Raw genomic sequence first — 23,681 nt, forward strand, 5'->3', positions numbered from 1 at the left:
TCGAACCACTGAAAAATGTGCTTCGTATTTGCGACTCGTGTAAGAAAACTAAAGCAATTATCAAATCTATTTCGATATTACACAATTCAATGACCCTTCCTTTACAAAGTACAGTTATTAGAATTGGAAAAGGTTCAAACCTGAATTTTTAAAAAATTTTCAAATTTACCCTCCTAAACAGCATTATCAGAAAGCTCGATTTTGGCAAATTTCAACGGCAAAACTCCCTACCTGGTACATGGATTCCGCTGTAAAGATGGTATTCTATAGAAAGAGTGAGGCTTCCTCTATCGTTCTGTGAAATAAAATTTTGGGGCAACTTAAACTGCGAATTTAGACGACCGAAAATATTTACGAAACTCGCTTGAAGTTTATGACCTTTGAACTTACAGTTGTCTTCATGAATACAAGAGATAACCTAAACAACAGTTGGAATTTTAGCCTGAATGCGACCCTTTCCCCTATTTAAATGATTTGTAGTTATTTTTTATCTTCTGTGGGCAATTTTATCTAAAGTAATATTTTTTTTACGCGGAAAAGGAGTTCTAACTTGTTTATGAGTACGTGCGTATTTGTTTACTGAAGCGGAAATTTGTGGATATTAAATTTATTCCATCTAAGCCCTATTTCGTGTGCTGCAAGGCGTTTCGTGTTCCCATTAAAACAAAATGGTATTGCCAAGTAGAAGGCTTTCTTCTCAGATTTTGAAACAACATATAGTTTTTGACTTACCGTCCACATGCATGGCTTGATTTACTCATCAGCGTTACACCCGGTGTGATAGCGCTAAGATGGCGTGACGATAATTGACAAATCGCTTTTTGCAAATCGAATTCATCAAAATATATTTATTAGATCTTTTGAGATCATAATGCTTTGACACTACTTGATAGAGACTCTTGTGAAATAAGTCTACAAAATTTTGAAACTCTCATTACGGTGAAATGAAGAACCTGGATCTACTATTTTTATGCCGCGGTCGTGTGATCCTCGAGTGTGGTATCACATGACAATAACAACTAAAAAAATGGCCACCTGCAGTTATTCTCAAATCGTTGGGGGCACGTGCGGTCCTAGGGTTTCGAATCCCGCACGTATTCAATTTGTTGAAATTGGATAATGTGGCGAAGATATTCGAGGTGTGTTCACAAACGGCGGAGGTCTGGGTATCTGTACTTGTTTCTAACGGATATCCCTCCTCGTTTGTACAGATGATCACAAAGGCACGAACAACCCCAAGAAGAGAGCCCGACGCGGAATTTAAATCCACCGCCGTTTTACCTTATGTCCAAGGAGTTTCGGAGTCTCTCCGCCGCTGCCTAGAACAACAAGGCATTCGCACCGTCTTCAAGTTCGACACGACACTTCGGTCACACTTAGTGCGACCCAAGGACACCGTCAACCCGGCTAAACAAGATGGTGTTGTCTACAGAATTCCCTGTGAGTGTGGCAAAGTCTACATCGGGGAAACAGGGAGATCTATGCAGGAGAGGATCAAAGAACACGACAGGGATATACGACTGGTCCGTACCCAGACCTCCGCCGTTTATGAACACACCCACGAGACCGGCCACGATCCTATCTGGAATGAGGTCAAGTTTATTGATCGAGATCCTCACTGGTACACACGTAGGGTCAAGGAAGCTATTCACATAAGACTTCACCCTAATAACATCAACAGGGATAGTCGAATTGAAATTCCTGAAGCATGGATGCCCACGATCAAAAAACACAACAACAGGATAGGAGAACAGTACAACAGCGGACCACTGAGGGAACAGCTACTCATCGGAACAATGGAACAATAGGAGGATCGAAATGCACCAATCACAGCCGACCTTTGTGATATAAATGATACCGTGCAATAAGTCGACCTTATCGCCTGAAGACGTCGCGATCTGCATCTCAAGTGACTACATCGTGAGACAAACGATAATACACTTTATTATGAGAGCCTACAGGCAACAAAATTTGCGTCTGAGGGTGGAGTCTTCTCGACTGAACCAGATTTATCCCACGATCCCCTTTCTGGTTCTTCTCATGTTGTATCCATCGCTCTGGACAGGAACAGTTCTTTTTGTTGCTACGCCACCTTATCCCGCATAGGTCCTCATGACGAGGCATACTGTTGTGTTCAAATTACCTTCATCCACGTCAAAACAACTTTGGAAACAAAATGTGTGATATGCGTTTACTGGAAGTTTAGTTTAAAGGTAAGGGTTTCGAAAAACCATGCGACGGCAACGTAAGCCCGGGGATGTAAGCCCTTGGATAACATTGAGAAAGGCATCACAGAAAATGTCACGCAGTATTATAGGACTTCGCTTTCTTACGCAATTTAAATGATACGGGAGAATGTTTCGGCGACAGAAGAAAGCAGAGGAGCCATCCGCGTTTTTGTTCAGTGAATGGGATTCAATGCTGGTAGGTGCCTTTATACCTTATTTAACAAGCAAGAGGACAACAATGCGATAAGTCATCAGATTCGCGGATTTTCATAATAACAAGCGGGGTCTACAAATTATTATTATTTTTTCAGTCATATATGTAATTCCCTTATATGTTACTACCTTAAAGTTTCTCTTGACTTATCTCTTGTAGTGAGGCAAGCCGACAAGTATTCCCCCCACCCCTGCCCCACTTTTAATTTCTAGTCCGTCTTCTCCACGTGGTTAGTAATTGGGATCATTTTCGTGGGAGAAACTTGTAAATAGCCGGGCCGCAATATAACTCAAGAGACTATAGTCTCAAGAGACTATTACACTTTTGCACGGTCAGCTACATTGAAAGAGTGCCATTAGATTTTGACTTCGCGTATCATGAAATCACGCCTTATTGGGCCTCATGCTGATTGTCTGTTACCGTACCACTCAGTATTTTCTCGATAATCTTCCGCAATATTTTCGATCTAAAGAGAAAATTGAATTACGAGTACACTGACCTGCTCTAGCTAACAGTAGCCTTGCTTCGTCCAGAGAAGAATCGCTCACGTAAATAGCCTTCAAATCACCTTGAATGTCTTTGTCACACTTTCGAATTAAAACACATTGAACATGTGCGGGATTCGTAACTCTAGGACCACACCTGCCCCCAACGATTTGAGAATAACTGCAGGTGGCCATTTCTTAGTTGTTATTGTCGTGAGATACCACACTCGAGGATCACACGACCGCGGCATAAAAATAGTAGATCCAGGTTCTTCATTTCACCGTAATGAGAGTTTCAAAATTTTGTAGACTTATTTCACAAGAGTCTCTATCAAGTAGTCTCAAAGCATTATGATGTCAAAAGACATAATAAATATATTTTGATGAATTCGATTTGCAAAAAGCGATTTGTCAATTATCGTCACGCCATCTTAGCGCTATCACACCGGGTGTAACGCTGATGAGTAAATCAAGCCATGCATGTGGACGGTAAGTCAAAAACTATATGTTGTTTCAAAATCTGAGAAGAAAACCTTCTACTTGGCAATACCATTTTGTTTTAATGGGAGCACGAAACGCCTTGCAGCACACGAAATAGGGCTTAGATGGAATAAATTTAATATCCACAAATTTCCGCTTCAGTAAACAAATACGCACGTACTCATAAACAAGTTAGAGCTCCTTTTCCGCGTAAAAAAAATATTACTTTAGATAAAATTGCCCACAGAAGATAAAAATAACTACAAATCATTTAAATAGGGGAAAGGGTCGCATTCAGGCTAAAATTCCAACTGTTGTTTAGGTTATCTCTTGTATTCATGAAGACAACTGTAAGTTCAAAGGTCATAAACTTCAAGCGAGTTTCGTAAATATTTTCGGTCGTCTAAATTCGCAGTTTAAGTTGCCCCAAAATTTTATTTCACAGAACGATAGAGGAAGCCTCACTCTTTCTATAGAATACCATCTTTACAGCGGAATCCATGTACCAGGTAGGGAGTTTTGCCGTTGAAATTTGCCAAAATCGAGCTTTCTGATAATGCTGTTTAGGAGGGTAAATTTGAAAATTTTTTTAAAATTCAGGTTTGAACCTTTTCCAATTCTAATAACTGTACTTTGTAAAGGAAGGGTCATTGAATTGTGTAATATCGAAATAGATTTGATAATTGCTTTAGTTTTCTTACACGAGTCGCAAATACGAAGCACATTTTTCAGTGGTTCGAGGGCTTCTCCAAGGGTGAAAATTAAAAAATCGCTTTACTTGAAAAATATAAATCCAAACGAACTAAAAGTTGTATTTTTCTAAATAGTTTCCAGAGGGCTTTCTTGTGAAAAAGTTTGAGGGAATTCGATTTTTGCATTTTGCACACCTATCCGTAGTATTTACAGGAAGTCACTCTTAATTTCTTATGCATTATATTTATTTTCTTCGCAAAGGAAAACAACAATATATGATTTTTGTAGTTATTATAAGCATATTTACATAAGAAAGCTGATAATGTTTTCTAATTCCTTTTTAAAAATAGACCAGACTTCTCAGTAGAGAGCTCTATTGATGAACAGTTATATTCTTGGGGCAAATTCCAAATTTCAAGCTGTTTCTCTATTTTCATAAAGAACTGCATAAGAGGTTTGCCCTTACCAACAGATCACAGGAGCCGACTTGACATTTTAATTTAATTACTGGTCAATTTAGAGCGACACACTAAAAGTTTTTTATACTATAAAATAACTGGGACGCAAAGGATCAGCGTTCGAAGGCAATGATTTTATACTTTGCCGCTCGCATGTTTTCCACTCGATCGTACATTGCCGTTGTGTGCATGCTTGTTACTGTAGTATTTCTTCTTCACATAAGAGAAAAAAAAGTGGAATCTTATTGTCTCAAAAACCAACGAGTGCAAGACTTCCTTCGGTTTCTGAATGTTCAACGGACTTTGAATTTAAATATGATGCTTATAAATAACTATCACCTGTGCAGTGCAAGCCCAGGACCTCGAGTTGGGTTGGCCTAACAGGTAAAACACCATGTTCACGACACTATGTTCATGACACTATGGTTGCGCTTTTTATACTAGAGAACACTTTTTCGTTTTATCAATTTTACCATAAATAGTTTTTGAAAAACCTTTTAGAGGATGAATCTATTAAAGTTTATCAGTATCAGTATTCTTTTCTAAAGAGAGGATAAACCTGCCGTAATAATTTAAAAAATAACCAGTAAAAAGTTTACAAGGTCACTCAACCTACCTTGTCAACAAAGGACTTAGTACCTTACAGTTAGTGGTCTCAGTGTGAATGGTGAACAGCTAGCAGTTTCTTAAGTAGAAGAATAAAATGTTCATAAGTTGTCGCCATGGTCTAGTGTTAAATGATAATTAGTTGAATATTTTCCCGTTTCAATTTTCAGCTGTCTGCAACAAGTATCACGTTTTGTTATTGAGTTTTCCGCATAATAAATTCGAATGGCGCCAGTTAAGGATATCGCTAAAACTAAACATACAAAGAAGGTCTATTTAACTCAAAAGAAAATGGGCTCAGTTCAAAGAAAAATTCAAAGCATGTGAATGCGCAACGAGAATTGGATACCACAGGCATTTCACATAAGTGATGAATACTCGTAGGCCACCCACTCTTTGCGTGTTATTTATTTACAATGGGTCGCCTACGCCTCGCCACTTTCGTGAAAAACAACCAACTTTGAAACTGTGTTTATTGACGGTGCCTACTTTTGTAAGTGCGCATACGTTCTGCGCATCACTCAATGCATGGTTTACACGCCACACTCTAGGGTTGATATTAGGCACCTTAAGACACTAGGACGGGACGAGCTACGGACGGCTACCAGAAGTAAATTTACTCAACCGGGCATTCGCATGAGAACTATCGACTCATCTCTTTGCCGTCCTCGTCTCGTCGAGGACGCCATTTCGCCCGACTAGCCGTCGTATCATTAACGTAAGTACTTTGCTCTTGTTTTGCCCCGACAAATTTTCCAGTCGACCTTATTTTCAGTTATATTGATAAGAATGTTTATAAGTTTCAAATTTTTCGTGATTGTAGTGTAGAATACTACGCTGAGATACGAAAATGTGAATAAAAATATTCCTTGTCCTTCGTTTGTATTTCAGTCACTTTTCAGACGCTGTCACGAGTGTGCAAGCTCAAAACAAAATACAAACTGTATGCATTGAGAGTACATCAGTGTAAGTACAGGCGATAAAATGTTGTAAGAATGCCATGGAAGCATCTATCGAGCAAATAAAATACACAATTTCAAAATGATGTTTAGATGTTTTTTTTTATACAGCCAGGATCGAACTTGATGCAACGTTTGTTATATTTTTATAATGCTTGTTACAATTACAGATGGAAATTGAAATATTCACCAAAAGTCAGGATTCATCGACGACAGAATTCTCAAACGCTCTGGTGGTAAAAAGCCACCTGAAGCTGGTCGATCAGATTGTTCGTTTAATTTTTTCACACGGAAATTCAGGTTTCTCTATTAAAATATTGACAGATGTTTGCTTCGCTTACAAAGAAAAAGAAATTCAGCGTCGCTGTTCACTATCGTTCAAACTTGATAGGATAGGATTTCTCTTCTTTTATAGTCTAAAGGATGTCATTGCTTCCGTGAATAGCTTGTACGAAGTTCGAATCATTGACGTCGCCGTCCTTTACGAAAATACACATCTTAAGCATTTTGTTTTTGGCGACCCAACGGAACCTGCGAAAGTTTCCCGCGTCCACTGCCGTTCCCGTCCTGGCCTTCCCGTCCTCGTATCTTAAGGTCTCTATATTGATGTAATCAACTACGCTACCAAGTACGTAGCTAAAATGAAAGCAAAATTCTCCTACTGCGACCAAATCAAGTTGCTAAAACGAGGAATACCACAATGGCGGCATAACGCTAACCACTAACTGTTAACGACGTCCAGCTGAGAAAAAATTGCTGTTGTCCAAGAAAATTATACTGAAATCCAGGTGTAAACATGCACCTGCGAATGACATATAGTGCGCTCGTAATTTTTACAGGCATGGGGCAGCATATTTTGAATTAGGGGGGGGGGGGGGGGCGGAGGAGGGGTGCTTACAAGCGAGCGGCAGAGCCGCTTGTATGGGATCTAGAAATATTTATAAATTATATTACGTATTTTTTGCTTGAAATTGGCGCGGGCTCCGCCGTCCCTGAGTTAAGTAAGCCGGGAGACCTAAATGTTTGACTTACTGGGAAGGAGACAGGAAAAAAAAAAAATCGGGCAAGGAAATAGTTTTCAAAAAGATTAAAACAACTCATTTAACTTTTAAAATCGCTTGCTTAGTTACCCCAGCATTTTATGTTAAAAAATGGGTGGTAAGCCAATTCAACATGTCATTAGTTTCTGGTTGTGAGGAAAAGATATTTAGACTGTACTTTGGCAAGAGAAGATCGATCTTAGGGAGTTGAATGAGCAAACCACAAGGGCAACGGTAACGGCAACGAGTACAATGGCTTTGTACGCGTGCGTTGTAATTGCTAGGCCTTTACAAAACAGCAATGTGAAAGGCTACAGGCTGCATACTCGAGAGAGCATGAACCACGACCGCCAATTTTTAGAATTTAGAATTCAAAATTTTAGATATTTTGTTTGGAATATCTCTGACAGTGATCGACAAACTGAATGTATCTTTATTCTTGCGAGATTCGAAGGTTAAATCTAAGTGTCTTTGGTGGTGTTGTTGTTGTTGCTTGAACTCCGTTTTGCTGTTTGGATTGTGAGCTTCTCTCTGCACTTTGGACCATCTGTTTGTAAGGTTGCGTTGTGTTCGGGCGTTCGTTTGCTTTGCTCTCGTTTGGCTGCTTATTTCTCTACCGTTCATTCAGTTTTTGCTGTTTGTTAAGGGCACATCTGTCTCTTATTTAAACTCCTATTAAAGTTTCGAAATGTATTAAAACATAGCAAGGGCCGAGGCTTCTTTGCTTCAAAGAAGACATCCTCACAGCTTTGAGGTTTTCTCTGCAGTGCTTTGAAACGAACAGAAATATAAACAAATCCTCCACAAAAAAAATTCACGAAACGCGCCAGTAACATCCGCGAAAGAACTACGCACCATTTCTAAAAATAACTTAATATGGTTTACCTTGGGTAAAAAGCCTATATAGGGGATTCACTCTCTTACCTTGATCTTCTCTTGATTTAATCTAATGATGCAAGCCGAAGCATTGGTTATGGTGAATTATTACTCAATTAAGACACCTAAGAAATCAGCCAATCATGGAGCTTTATTGCTAGTCCAATACATTCCAAGTATTGGACTGAGTTGAGATAAGCTTGCACAAGTCACGCATCGAAACCCTTATCACGCAATAGAAACAAGGAGGGAAGATTGGCACGAATTACAAACGACGAACTTGATAAATGTAGGCTAAACTCTTCAAGATGTGCAAATCGTGACGTAGCAAATCGAAACGCAGGAATCAGCAAGGCGCTCTGCAAACGTCAATTTGTGTCATCACATACGTCATGTCACTTAGCAACATCCATGCAGATGACCGCGGGCTCATTCAATTCTGAAAGATGTTCACGAATATTCAATTTTTATTTTAGAGAAAAAGGAATCATTTAGTTAACTCATGCGAATAACATGGAACCATGCTAGATTGGAAACCTCTCTTATCATAATATAAAACATTACTTAACTCACAAGCGAGTTTTAATTTCCTTTGCACACGTCAAATTAAGGCCAAATTTTCAATTTAAGAACTATTCAATAACTTCACGATGAGAACGGCAAAATGAAACTGATTTTCTGGCAACTCTCTGTGAGTGAAATATGAAAACTTTACCAGGAAAATAATACGAAAGACTGATTTGGAAACAGTGGTACAGTAACTGTTTCGTTACAGGCCTCTCTAGTCACAATATTTCCCGTGCTCTGCTGGGGAATTACTGCTACTCTCTACACTCTAAATACTAAATTTCCAATCAAATAGGGCATAAAATATTCACGAGGAAAGTGAGTGACTATTATGGAAAGATGAATTGAATTTAACTTAACTAGATTTCGATCTCGCTAACCATGGTATTACCCCAAACGCGATCAATCAATTAGGTTTTTTTTTCTCGCACTAGGTTGAGACTTCTTGTGTACATCCTGCCTTGAGCCCTGCAATGCTAAAAGCTAAGGTTTACCAGCTAGGGAACATAACCCAGCGCTGGTACGGTGCAACTTGGAATCCAAATTTAAATATGCTTCACTTGCAGTTCCTTAACTTGCATGTTGTTATCAGCTGTGAACAGCTTAAATTCGTTTGAAGTTATACTTGTCTATCTTGATTACAAATAAACATTTTTTATCCAAAAGCAGTGTTATATAAAACTAAAGGTAATCTGATCACAAGTTTTTAATTAAAAAATTCGATATCCACGAAATTCTCTTCGAATAGCCCAGGGCAAGTCCCTTTTCTTTCTGGTATAGATGATCAGTTAAAACTTTCATAAGGGTATCGTGGGTATTCAATTAACGCATTGCAGCTACCATGTTTGCAAAAAACGTTTGCCGATGTTTTATTGACAACGTTGAATTATACAACCGGTATAGTTGCTCCCCTAAGTTCCAAATTCTAAATATAAATTTTTCTTACTTAATTCCAAACATTTCCTTCAAAGATAGTTATGAGAGTTTCGTAGATCAAGAGAATATCTCCTTGTTTATAGTTTTCTTTACGGCTGTCAACATTCTGTTTGACAATGCACGTGTATCGATTGATATGCTTATAAAGTTGCAGGTGGATCGTATCTTGGGGTAGATTTCAGTTTCTTCCCTCTTTACAAGAATTAAATCACTAGCTAAAATTAGGAAAATTAAGTCAAACACTTTTTCAGTTATTCACTTTGTAATATCGCTTTTGCTTATCAGTCGACGGTAAGCTTTCCGCTGGAATGGTCCACTTTACGTTTCCGTCGACGTAACTAGTTAAGTATCTTTGTAAGAAATTCGTTAGAAAAAAAGTGGATTGGAAAGTTTTGAGATGATGTTATTAGAGTTGAGTTTGATCTATCTCTTCGCCGCCAATAGTCACCAAATTAACAAAAAGCAACGCGTGTTTGAGTTCCGTCCGACAGTACATGTTTGCTCAGGATATTTTCATGTATCGATACATCAAAATCAATTCACATTTTTTCTGAAAACGGTGTTTTTAACATTATTGCCTCAGACGACGGTTCTACTGGTTGCACACGAGTTAACTTTACTTTAAAAAAAAAAAAAAAAAAAGAATTTACATTTGGAAATTGCTCTATGCCTAACTGCAAATTCACTCTAAATTATCATGACTGATCTGGGCATCATAGGCGGCCGGAGTATTCCCAAAACGTTATTTCCAACGTTGTAAAAAAAAAATTATAAGCCAAAAAAAAAACAAAAAAACACTCAAATACTGTGGCGAACTAATACAATCTGCTTCTCACTCCCAGCAGTGTTATTTACTTGAACAAGTAATAACGACAAAAGCTCACCTATTGGAAAATTATTTTTACAGACCAAGTTAGAGATGTGTCCTTTTTTGCAGTCCAAGCTGGAGATCGCTCATTCATCTATGTGCTATTGTTATTGCAGCGTTTTCGGTCGAGCAAAATGGGGAAGTACTTCCTCTAAAAGAGAAAAACATAACCGATAAACTCTTTAATTAGAATCTACCGTCTATGACTAAAAATGCAATTAAAGGTAGCAGAATATATTTGGCTAAAGCGGAAATTAATTTCCGCCTAATAAGCAAAGCTCACACCAAAAGAAAAACAATAAGGGAAAAAAAAAAATTGGCTGGTTTAAAACCGGTTATTTTGGTCTTGTGCATTTATCAGCACAACTTAATTTGAACCAAAAAACTTAAAATATTTATACTGGAAGTTGAAGTTCTTTGATAAGCAGCAAAAACCATCCTTACCGACGTTAAAAAATTTGCTTAACAGAAAGCAACCATCATTTGTGTGTTATGCCGAGTTCCGCAAAGCTGCCAGAAAAATTAAGGCTTGGAGTATATTTACAAAATCCGTATGTCAGCAACAGCATTCAAAGACGGATGTCTACATCTGCGAGCGAACATAAATACAGCAATCTCAGAAGACTTCCCTTACTTTGTAAAATTTGTTTGGACATGTCTATAAGGTGGCTGACAGATTTTGTTACAGATGTAGCCTGTTGGTACAATCTGTCTGTTACTTGTCTAACCTCACCCATGTCTTCTCAAAAATCTTGACGGACACGCCACTCGACACGATTTCAAAAGGTCGCCTTACAATCTAATAACGCACGTACGAAGGTAATCTAGTGCATTTGAAATATGTAGTTTTTGTTTCACCAGACTTCATGAGCCGCAAAAATGAATATAAAAGAAATTAATTGAAAAGGAACAACAATAGGCGAGTTTTGATTGATGGAAAACCGGCGTTGAACTTGTGTGTACACCTGGGTCAAACTGAATTCTTTCCAAAGAGGAAGAGATGTCAATGTAAAAGTGCAAAATAATTTTAGGCCCGGTTCAGACGCCGTACCTCACGTGAGCCGAATCGAATTCAATGAATTAAGTTCATGTGAAGTACGGGGTCTGGATCAATTTGAAAAGACTGATTGAATTCGGATCGGTTCAGCCCTTCTTCACGGCTGGCTCAGCCGAGAATGACGGCTGTGGATCCACTTTGATTCTGATGCTGTACTTCACATGAAATACATAAATCAATTTAATATATTTTAAATGTGTTTTGATGACCTGAGTATGCACAAAAATATAAATGGTACGTCAGCGCATCAAAATGGCGAGTATCGCTCGTCAGAGTGAAGCCGATATGTGTAGTTTGTGTTTTGCTGTTTTCGTGCGCAAACTTGCAGCCACCTTTTCGTGCTTGTGTTGAATTACATGCGAGCATTGAATTTGTTAATTAACCTGAATATTGAAGGTGGGCTTTTGCCCAAGTTGTGTTGTATTTCATGGCACACAAAGAGGTTGGAAGTGGAAATTGTATGTTGAAATTGAGTTCATGTGAAGTACGACATCTGAACCAATATATGTGGGTTACAGTTAAATTATGAACACTTGTTATTTTTGAGACAACACCACATATACATTCAGTGGAATCAGTTGTGTCAGGCTTATCATGATATAGTTGTGAATTAATACTATATCTAGTTTCAGGACGAAACCTAAGTTTATTTATTTGTCTAGTGATCAACAACTATATTTCCGTCATAGAAATTATGAACCTAATAAGAACCTGCTTTGCCTAAATTGCCAATAACTACCCCCAAAATACATGAACCTGTTTTGCCAGACTTCAAATCATATAGGTTCTTACACGTGGATTTTTACTGTAACATGCGAGCAGAGCTTCGTTTGGGCAGATCGAGGCCAACTTTTGTTTTGGCTCGCTTCTATATTAGCGGTCAGTATCGTATTTATTATCTGTTCGAACCAACACGTGTTGTTGATGACCGCTGAAAGTTGTTAAGCCCAAAAACTGTAAGGTAAAAAAAAATATCTCGTGAAATTGCTTTTTGAAAGTTAAAAGGCATACCTAAGGAATATTCAACAGTAGGACTATAATTTCACGATCATCTGAATAGCTCGACGTTTTTTTAGTGATAAGGGCCCGTTCGTTTTTTATAAGGTAGGGGGGGGGGCTGGTGGGATTTGGGGGGGGGGGCATGCGAAAAAAATGGCTTTCGAGGGGGGGCCATCCCAAAAAAATAAGGGAAAAAGGGGGGGTCACGTGAAATATTTTAGTAAAACTTTAAAATGGAATAATGTTTGAATATCAAAAAAATTGCTACAGAATAAACATAGAAGGCAGGATACAAATTTATTACAAACTTTCCTACTGCTTTAAAAAAACGTTTGGCGACAAAAAGCATTTGTAGCTACTGAAAAGAAGTATTTAACACTGTTATTTTCGAATGCAACTTTCACTGGCACTCATCTTCATCTTCGCTGTCGTCGAGTTCTTCGTCGCCGCTTGTGCTGCTATGGGAGTCTCTTTCACCAATGCTACAAGAAGCAGCAATGCTTTCCGTCAGAGTGTACTCTTCAGGGTACATGAAGGTGTAAACATAATCTCTGACTTCCTGCTCAAGATTGGTGGTGATTCTGCTTCTTGCGGCATTGGTAAAATAATTCCCTTCCAAGAGCTGTGCGATGTATGGCCCATCTCTTCTAAATAACGACGTGGCAACATCCAACTTTAATACACTCTTCCGGGATGGCCGTTATAGGAGGGTACACAAGGCATTGTGGAAGATCATTTCCTAGCGGGTTTCCAACACAGATTCCATAAACTCGTTGGACGTTGTTTTCAGTCCGCTTCCTCTTTCTTTCATTTGACTTTCTGCGGTTTTCTTTTTTCGTTCTCCTTTTGTTGATTTGTTGTTTGAATATGCCCTTGAATATGCTGTTATAATTGCTCTTCTTATTTTCTAGTGCTTCCATGTCCTGGGTGACCTTTGTCAACTTAGCTTCTATACATTTGATCTGTTTTACATTAAAACTGTGGGCAAATTCTTCGCCCTGCTTTAAAGCAAGCCCATTGGACTGAAAGAGTGTGGAATCGTGTTCCTTTACATCTTTCAATATGGCATTCAACTTTTCCACCATTGCTCTGTGCTCTTTGATGGAGAAGTTCAGTTTTCTTCCATCACTGGGCTTCAACCAGTACCCTGGCATGGAAAACTCACTCGCCCTTTCTGAACAGCCATCCGCACTTAGAAAGATTGCTTCTTTTGCTTGTAAGATGTCAAACTGCCTGGATTGTTCAGCTGTAAACCTTTTCTTAAATGACTCGTCGCTTTCGCCATTATTGCGCATTTTGGAATGAGCCTCTTTCATGATGCTCATGTAGTAATGCGCTCTTTTCCCGATTGGATTAACAATATAGCCAAGGCTTGTTTTCCGGAGACCGTGAGGTATGGTTGTATCATCAGCAGAGGAGGAACTAGTGACCTACCAGAAAAGGAAAGACGATTTTTTTATTTATTATATTGAACTGATATTATCGAATGATCATGGTTCGTGTAACCATTTAATGTTGTATTCGTGTAGTGAAATGTAGACCTAAGTCAAACGATATATTAAAAGACACATACTATTTTGAAAATGTTCAAACAGTTTTAGGTGCTATCTTTACAATAGGAAAATACAGAAGTTTCTCATTATAAAAGTGAAGCATACATGCGTTTTTAATTAACACTTACCGGCTCATCTTCTTGTACTTCAACAGCTTTCTGTTTTACCTGCACAGGGCAACATTTATACATGCCTATCACTAGAGTAGAGGTAAAAACCTTCCAAATAAAGACATCTGTAAATTAAATGTAACAATGTGTTTCACACAACACATCAACAGATTTCCAGTTTTTTCACAACACTTCGTACTTGGTTCAGTATCACAATGCAGGAGCAAGGAAAGACTCTGTTCCAGGCCACTGTTACTTCCGTAAGATTGAGAAGTTTATGAATGAGCACTATGAGGAGGGGGAGAACAACAGGGAGTTTCTAAAGTTGTCCTGTCAAGAAAAGGTAGGAGAAATTTGTTCTTTTTGTTGTGAATGGACGGGACCACCCATAGAAAGATACCCTAAACCAGTTCCTGACCATTCCTGCCTACCGGAATACCCCTACCTCTCCTACCAGAAGACCCCCAAAGAAGGGCGTGATCCAGATGACTGGCAGCCAGGGGTCCAAGCGAAGAAAGAGCATGGAAGTGGCAGGCTGGTTTTATCTGACCCAGAGAGCGTTGCTCTATTTGCAGATAAGTTTATTGTCAAATCAAAGTTTGTGGTGGATTATCTTCAGCATCTTGAAGTGCTGGAATTTAAAAGGAAAAAGAGAGCAGAAGAAAAGGCAAAGTTAAGTAGGGACGCAAAAGATAAATCATATGAGGATTATCCTTGGACTGAGTTGTGCGAAGATCTAACCAAGCTTAAAAAGCTACGTGTTCCACAACTAAACAAGTACTTGAACCACCACGGGCTGAAGCAGCATTTGAAAAGCAGCAAGAGTGAGAAAGTAAAGGCAATTGTGAGACATTCATGTTTGCAGCAGAAGAGTCCTCTCAGAGCTGGCCAGCCAACACTGAGAAATGCAAGGACGTTGACCCAAAATGACAACAGGGCAAGTGCTGACAGCAGTGAAACGGATGAAAGTGACAATGATGAGTATGACAGTGATGCCATTGACTCTGGGGGAGAAGATGACTCAAGTGATGTCATTCTTGCATTCATCAATTCGGATGAGAAAGATGCCAATGAGAGGCCAAATGCCACACGCTCAGGGCGAGCCATAACTAGGAGATCCGAAATTGACTTCTCTTTCTTTTGATTTGTTTTTTAAACAACAGGTCTCTGTAGTAGAGGGATTGTCAATATTGTCTTCATAGTGAGCACAATAACGTGAAGTAGGGGGATAATAGAGAAATATTAAAAAAGTTGAAATCTAAATATTGTTTGTTCAATTTTTTTTTGTGGGGGGGGGGGTCATCCCAAAAAATGACCGCTATAAGGGGGGGCCATGTGAAAAAATTGGTAAGCTGAGGGGGGGTCATGTGATTTTTAAATGGTGCTTCCCAAATCCCACCAGCCCCCCCTCCCTCATAAAAAATGAACGGTCCCTAATATCGCAAACTGGTTGTTTTCCCTTATAATAATAATAATAATAATAATAATAATAATAATAACTTTATTTGATTGTCTAGTCTTCTAGCTAGCCTTAAGCTTACTAATCGGGATATTCGTGATATTTTGTCAGAAATTCATAGTAAAATACACGTGAATGATGATGTAATGATGTTACGTCATGAACTATTGTATGTTATCATACTTCTATCGCTAAAGCTCTAGAAATGGGATCGTTGAGATATTGTATCATGTTGAATCAAAACTGATGTAGAAAGGATTATTAAAGAACATGTCAAATAACCACCGAAGGTTTTTAGAGAGAAGAAAGCAAAGAACTACGCGTATACCATCTTCAATTTCGTGTACCCAAGATACTTAACAAAACACTCTAGCTGCAGTTCAAATTTCTCATCGTAAAGTTTGAAATAGTTGGATTTCTCCGTGGTGACATTCTATAAGAATTAGCACTTTTGCCCGCCGAAATTTAGACAACTTCGAAATATTCTCCACGGACTTTTTCATTCAAAAAACCAAAGAAATAACAAATTATGTAGGCCTGGTGTTCAGCTCTGCTTGACCAAAAAATAATGAATAATCAGCCTTAGTTTTGAAGTCCTTAAACATAAAATATACTAAATATTCTTTAGAATTTTGCAAAGAACGGATCTAACTTTACCTGTTTTGCAGATTGTGATCAAAACGACCAAATTAACTAAAATAATTTGAATATTCTCCACGAAAATCAATTTTTCAGTTGCTTCATTCCGACATTGTTCGCAAACGTATCTCAGTTTGTAATGGGATCATGGCAATAATTACCACGTGTTTTTAATTCTTAATGTGACAAAAAAAACAACGAAAGACGTTTAGCAGAACAATAGAAAAACTGATATTGTGTTTGTGGTTAAACGAGTTCATCAGAAAAGATTCAGTGACACATTGAACATCTTCACCATATCCAATACTTTGTATTGATTCCCGTATTTAATTAATTAATTTGATATATTATACTCAGAAAATGCAGCAGAGATCTTGATGGTGATACGAAAAGAAGTAGAAATACCTTTGCATTGCCCATTAGGTTATGTGCGCGCGAATAATAATCTTCTTTGTTAAACAATTCGTAAGGCAAAATATTTCGCTCATCTTTAAATTAAGAAGAAGTACTACATCAGAGATCAGAAAGAACAGAACCATTTTGATTTTTCGCATTCTACGTGAAAAAGAATAAAAGTAAGTCGGGTGCCGGGCTGTTTTAAGCTTAATTTCAATTTAGGGTATGCAAAAGTAGCTCCTTTTGTATCCTTTAGTTCAGGCGTAGATTCATTTGTTTAAATAATTCAATTAGTTTAGTTTAACTCCTACTGAGAACCGTTTAACAATCTTAGTCCAAGCATTGATCTTGAGTAATCTGATTGTAGTTTCTCCTCAGAGCATATGGTAAAGAGCAAGTTTAGCAATGAAAGAGTTAATGCAAGTTTTGTGGATAGTTCATCTTCTTTGATTCCTCTCGTGAAGTGTCTGCTTTATTACGTGCGCATAATCTTGACAATCTTTGCAATGAGGAAATAAACGTCCGTCAACAAAGAGCAATGGCCCGGTAGATGCATCTTGTTTTAAAAAGTATAGCCTGACCTTGTCATAAATTTGGATTATTATCGTGTAATACGAAAGAGCGCCACAAGAGGTAGAAATAAAGAAATATCAGCTAATTAAAAGGGAAAAATGATTAAAACTAGTAGTAATCATAGATTAAAGAGTGCGTTCGAGTTTTGGTAGGTTTGAGGGTATGTTCTCGTTTACACATGTATTACGTAATATTAGTTACGACCGGTCAATAAAAAACACGGACTGCAGTTGGTAAGCCGCATTTTATACCTGAGTCCGTGTTTTATACCCAGTCCGGAATGCTTAGTCCTCGTTTTATACCTAAGTCTGTGCTTTATACCCAGTCTGCCGTCAGCAGCCCGCAGTCCGCAGTCCGCAGTCCGCAGTCCGCAGTCCGCAGTCCGCAGTCCGCAGTCCGCAGTCCGCAGTCCGCAGTCCGCAGTCCGCAGTCCGCAGTCCGCAGTCCGCAGTCCGCAGTCCGCAGTCCGCAGTCCACAGTCCGCGGTCCATAGTCTGCGGTCCGCAGCCCATTTTTTATACTGACCGTGTAATGCATCAGTCAATTCCAGCAGTGCCCATTCCCCCCCCCCCCCCCCGGGCTAACCCCCGAGCATTAGCATTTTTTAAAAAAAAAGAATGAGTAAATTTCCCGGGGTGGGGACGAAGAAAGAGGGCAAATGCCCTGTCCCCGAGATCGTCGCCTTCCAACACCTCCGCAGTTTTTCAATTAATCAGTGAATAAAACGGTCAACTGTTCAGTATTTTAATGCAACGGTAAGACTTCAAGGACAACAGTACCTGTTAGTTGATTCTGATTATATTTATTTCTTTATATTTGTTTTTAAGAATTTGCTAGAGGATAGCTGGGATTGCGGCGGACGTGCCCCCAGCCGCGAGCGATGATGGGCGCCTGTATTCGTAGGCTACTTTTTCTGTGAAGAATTAAGACATTTTAAATGATGATGCATTGCATTTTAAGCTCGCAAGATCTGTCTTGAAGATCGCATCATTTGAATTCGCAAACCTTAAGTATTTTAACTCCACTTTCATGAATTTAAAAAATGCTAGGCTAGTTTTGAATGCGAAATGCGAAATAGTCTTGTTCACGTCAGTGATTGTTTTGTGATAAACAAAATATAGTTCACCTTGTCGCTTATATTTATATGCTTACAAGTAATGAAGAAACATCTAAAATTGAGAAAACATACCTTTAAAAACGTCTGCAAGTTTCTCTAGTCCCTGAGGGACAAGTCATTGCTCGACAAACGCCTCGTCTTTCCCGATGAACTCATCCATGGCACTTTCCATAACACCTGTGTCGAATGCCCGACGGTCGCCCCGGGGTACGCAAATGCCCAGCCCCCGGGCCGCGATAGAATTGCGGATGCCCCACCCCCGGGACTGACAACGTGAGCAAATGCCTCGCGGTTGCCCGGGGATGGGGGATGGGCTCTGCTGGAATTGACTGATGCATAAATCGACACAAACGATGCCTGTTCCGTCGGTATGCGAGACGATTTACTTTTTGTTATCATAAGACAATTACGAACACGACTTTGAATCGTCTTGGCCTTGGGGGAACAGCTACAGGGCATTTTAACTTCCGAAACAATGAAATGGAGGACATGTTGGTGTACCAAATCCTATGGGAGTTGAACTCTTTTCTTATGTAAACACTTTCGTTGGGCTTGTGTTACATAATTTGCGCACAGAAATCTAGGCTAACGAAGTGAAACTACACATTTCCTCCTTTGATTCATTCAGCAGAAAGCAGCGTTAGTTTTGGTCGAAGAGAAGAGGGTACACAGCACGCAGTCAAAATACAGCTTTCTGATCGTACGAAAAGTTGTACACATTTCGTGAAGACATGTCTGCAAGGTTTTTTAATGCCACTGACACAGACTTCGAACTTTAAATAACCGACTTATCCGCTACAGTCCACAATAAGCTCGAAAGTCCGCAATATTGCACAACAATCGAAAGAAAGCACAGGGACCAACATTGAGATGACGTCATTCTTCCCTGAAGAATTTTTTGGGGGCCAAATTAATGTCCACAGAAAGGTACATACACAAAAACTCGAATTTTCCTGCATTACCCAATTAGAACTGCGTTCTCTCGAACGCAATAATTAAAATTCCACCTGCAAGGTAATTTTGACTCCCTTGAAATCTTCACAAAATATAACAAAATATATGTTGCTCTTTGGTTTAGATCTTTCTGTACAATTTGCTCGTGTATCTGGTGGCATTTGGTAATATAATATGTGAAATAAGATAAAAAAAAGAAAAAAAAAAAAAAAAACTTTCGATGATCATATCAGCCATGCAGGATACAGTCCCTTAAATTAGAATTTCAGGTTGGGAACAGTTTTACCTCACACCAACGGCTGGAGATGTATGTAGACTGAACCTAGTTTGTTCTTAGATCCCAGTAAAGCACAATGCCCGAAAACACTTCCTCCCAGTCCCCCCCCCCCCCCGGTATAAAATTGGGAGTGCTGGATCGGAAGTGAAACCTGAAAATTTGTAAGCTCGTCCTTCGCAAATTTAGACAGTAAGCTGAAAAAGGGTTTTCGAATCTATTTTCATCTCTTTACCTCGATCTACGATTAATTAATAGTTTAATAACATAAGTGGCTCTAAAAGCTGACAGCTAGAGTTACTTCTTTGGAATATAACAACTTGGTAAGGAGTAAATAGAAATAACAGGGAGAAATTTATTTTTCAGAAACATGAGAGGAATATAAGACTATTTATACTTCGATCAAGTTATGAAACTTGCATGAAAACCAATCGTTCACAGCATATTAATTTTTTACTGGGGTTTCTAGACTATTGAGAAAATTTTAGCCTTAGATATTTTAACGCTTGTGTTGAAACTGTGAATTTTTCTCCTTTCAATTGATTTTTTTATTATCAGTATCCTAGAAATAAATTAACATAAAAAAAAATGGAATAAAGTGTAATAATTAGAGACGAAACCACATCAGGCTTAGCTGGTTTTCATTTCAGGCGTTCTATTCTGATTGAATCTGAATTTGGAAACAGTGGTTTTTCATGCGGAAGGAAAAGCGGAGTACCCGAGAAGAAGAACAACAAACTCAACCCACATGGCACGGAGCCGAATCGAATTCGGGCCGCATTGGTGATCGGTGAGCGCTCTCAACTCTGCAGTATCCCTTCTTCTCTAAGAAAAAAACATGACTTGTTGCTTCATTGTGGTTTCTGTCCGTGTGCATTTTCTTTTGTTCCTTTTGATGCGAAGAAAATCAATTTTCGACGGATGCCATTTAAAAATTGGCAGTTTTTGTGATTTTCATGTGCTTGCCTACCACGGTATTTGTTTTTTTAGGTGGAATTTACAAATGTTCTGCTTTGCACTGAAGTTAGCACGTATTCTCTCTCAGAAAATCCCAAGCAGTGTTAAGAAAATTGTACTCGATTACCCACGCTAGGAACAAATCAAATTTCTTTTCAAGTTACAGTTATTCCTGTACTACGTACTTTGAGTGAAACCGACGGAACATAATTGCCATGTTCATGACATGTTTTTTAATATTTCCTTTTGGCTGAACCCGTAAAAACAATGACCTCGGCGAAGTTATTTTCCTAGCCTTAACCCTTAGGCTTGATGTATTTTAGGCTTTGAAAATTGTTTGAAGGATTTAAGAAGGTCATTTGAATTCTGAGGCTTTTAAAGGGAGGAAATTAGCACATGTCTCTAAAACAAACTCCTTACAAAAACATGAAATGTAACAATTAAAAATGAAATGCAATGAAATGAAAGTCAGTCAGTGTTTCACTGGTTCACCTTGTCAAAGCTCTTTAGTAAATGTACTGGGACGACCTTTTCGATGACTTGAGCCTTCTGCGAGTAGAAGAACAGCTGAAACATCAATTCTAGAATAAATGGAAAGATACTTCTACCAAATGAGACAGAAACAGCGCTGATTAAAAGAATACGAAATAACAATCGATTTGCATGTAACTCAAAGTAATATATCTTTGATACGATAAAAATGGATTTACTTACAGACCTCACGTTCATCAGTGATACCGACTATTATTAAACAAAGCCCACTGATGTGCTACAAATATCACTAGTATTCCGCCCGTGTCGATAAAAGGGCTAATATAGATTGCGCGGTGCCTCTGAAAACAGGCCATAGATTGAGATTTTCCTTCACATATCGAATGACAGCTGACAATGTATGTAATTTAATTTTTCTTGCTGACACCAAACATCCCGACAGTATTTATTGACAATATCAACTCATCGGCAAATTTGCAGCAAGGTTGTTTGTCTTTACTTTGTTATTAACCGCTGCGGTCCCACGCTCAAAATGTAGATTCCCTATACTGACCGACAAATACCAATTTTCAATTAGCACTGTGAATTTTATGCATCAAGAAAGATTACCGACAATCTGACACTGCATAAAAACAAAGCTCGCCCAATTGATTATTTTCCTGTTTTTCCTGTTTCCTATCTGGCTGACTAGTTGGTTGATGTTCTAAGGAGAAAATAAATGTTGATAAACTTTTATATCGAGAGAATTAGTACGTGTATAGAGGCTTCAAACAAATAGGCCTTTCAACAAATATCCAGATATTTCTTAGGATATTTAGAAGTTTCTGAGATATTTAGATTGGAAACTTTAAGGATGCTTAGAAATATTCATATAGCTTTTTTTTTACTTAGCCCTGTGTTTTCCTCGCAATTATTTTGGTATAATACTCTGTCTTACGGCAGAACTTCCAATTTAGCGATTTCCTACTCGAAAAATGTATCTCACATCTTTGAAAGCGCTAAAGTAGTAATTTTCCAAAATGACGGATACTGGTAACATTTTTTGTGATATCTAGAGGTTTTTTGATAATTTCCGGCAAGACATTTAAGCGATTTTACTCGATATTTGTGGAAAGGCCTACAACCGAATCTTTGACTGAAAGCCATCTCTGCTAAGTAGAGAAACCCATTTACTGCTAAAAGACCTGTCAATTTGCGTAAAAGAGTTTGTCTGCTTAAGTTACTTGGTTTTCGTTACAAAGCGATTCTAAAACAAGCTTGAAGCGATTTCCGGTTATAAACGGAAAAAAAGAGGTAAACCGATTATTTTTCAATTTCAGACAACTTGTCCTCAAATTCGACCCGCGCATTATTAACAGATTCGAAATCGCACCTTTTACGTGATAAGAGGTTATTAAAATACTGGGAAAAAAACGACAAATCAATTTAGATATTTCACATTGTCCAAACATGATCGTATTTCATTACGTTTCTCTCCTGCTCCAATGTAAACAGAAATTATGATTATTCGTTGCAATTTCACACAGCTTAATGCAAAAGACAGCAAAGGAAAACACTACGCACTTAATGAAATAAGATCAGGTTATTTTCAACTTGCCGTCCTAGTTCGTTTTATCACTGTCAGTTAAAACAAACCTGATGAAATACCTTTTATAGGTAGCTGGGAGTTCTCGCAGGTTCATTTCCATTCAAAATCAAACACTTTCAATTTGAAAAGGCCATTCTCAGTTGCCTCTTGCCTCTATGTCTAAACGAATCTTCTTGCAAAACCATTCATATGAAAATGTGTTCTGCCTAGCTACATGCCTATTTTTATGCAAATCAAACTAAGAGGCACAAAGTGATCCGCAAATGGTCTACTGATTCTTACCAATTTAAAATGCAATTCACTTGGGCGAAATACGAACTAGGCAATATTTAATTGGAATTTAACCTCGTCAGCATTTTTGTCGAGATTGAAGGCTAATTATCTCGACAAAATGCGTGGCTACCCCCATTTTTCTCTGTAGATTCCAATAGCCCTTACAAAAATCTACTTTTTTCCGCGTGGACCTAACCTGGCGCAAAAACCTTTGTATTTAGTAGGCACCGTCCTTAAAGTCGGGATTTTTGGACTGATAAGTGTCATAAAGAAGGACAAACTCTATCAGAAACGACGTTGTTAACAAATCAATTCATCATTAAGTTTTGTTTTGCAGAGGGCAAGTACTACGACAAGTAGGAAAACGTACGTTTCGTGGGAAAACACACGTTCAACCCCAGTCAGACGAACTTTTTTCCTGAATAAAACGCCAATCTCGCCCCCGGCCAGAGCCCGTGCATGTTCGGTCAGCGGTTACCGGACGCTCAACGCTCACGACAAAACAGAAAATCCTGGTTTCGGTTTGGTTGTGAAAATGCGTTAGATTGCAATAATGGTTTCTGCACATGCGTAAAGACAGTAACTGCTGTGACTACTATACTGGAAAAAGTATGGAGGCTTCGGGAAACGAGATTGAAAACGCACTGATTAGCAAAACCTCAGTGTTGCTAGGTATGTTGCCTATACTTGTGTGCTTGGGAAAACAAACCGTAAGTCTGTTAATGTTAGTTGTTAGTCGTGAAAATCTGGTGCTACATCAAGACAGTGATATTTATTTCGTTGTTAATTCCCTCGTTACCCAAAGAAAAGACGCAAAAATAATGATACAC

General features: G+C 38.6%; 2 protein-coding genes across 3 annotated transcripts in view; one reads left to right on the top strand and one right to left on the bottom strand.

The window, feature by feature from the left end:
- LOC145501894 (gamma-aminobutyric acid type B receptor subunit 1-like) overlaps positions 1-9,128 on the bottom strand; it is a 31,126-nt gene extending 21,998 nt beyond the window's left edge. Inside the window, exon 1 of the mRNA XM_081481288.1 lies at positions 5,175-9,128. The gene's annotated coding sequence lies outside the window, so the exon portion shown is untranslated. The remainder of the gene's footprint in view (positions 1-5,174) is intronic.
- Positions 769-23,677, top strand: LOC145501891 (uncharacterized). Of its 2 annotated transcripts, none has more exons than XM_081481284.1 (2): positions 769-2,424; positions 23,189-23,677. In XM_081481284.1, exon 1 carries the CDS (start codon positions 1,212-1,214, stop codon positions 1,806-1,808), a length of 597 nt encoding a protein of 198 aa, XP_081337410.1. In that variant the 5' UTR covers positions 769-1,211; the 3' UTR covers positions 1,809-2,424; positions 23,189-23,677. The 2 variants fall into 2 exon arrangements, with proteins under 2 accessions (XP_081337410.1, XP_081337409.1); XM_081481283.1 differs by lacking the exon at positions 23,189-23,677 and adding an exon at positions 3,853-3,973 and having other exon boundaries at positions 769-3,416.
- The last annotated feature ends 4 nt before the right edge of the window (positions 23,678-23,681 follow it).

The sequence above is a fragment of the Orbicella franksi genome, chromosome 10 (genome assembly GCF_964199315.1).
Source record: "Orbicella franksi chromosome 10, jaOrbFran1.1, whole genome shotgun sequence".
NCBI classification, from domain to species: domain Eukaryota; kingdom Metazoa; phylum Cnidaria; class Anthozoa; order Scleractinia; family Merulinidae; genus Orbicella; species Orbicella franksi.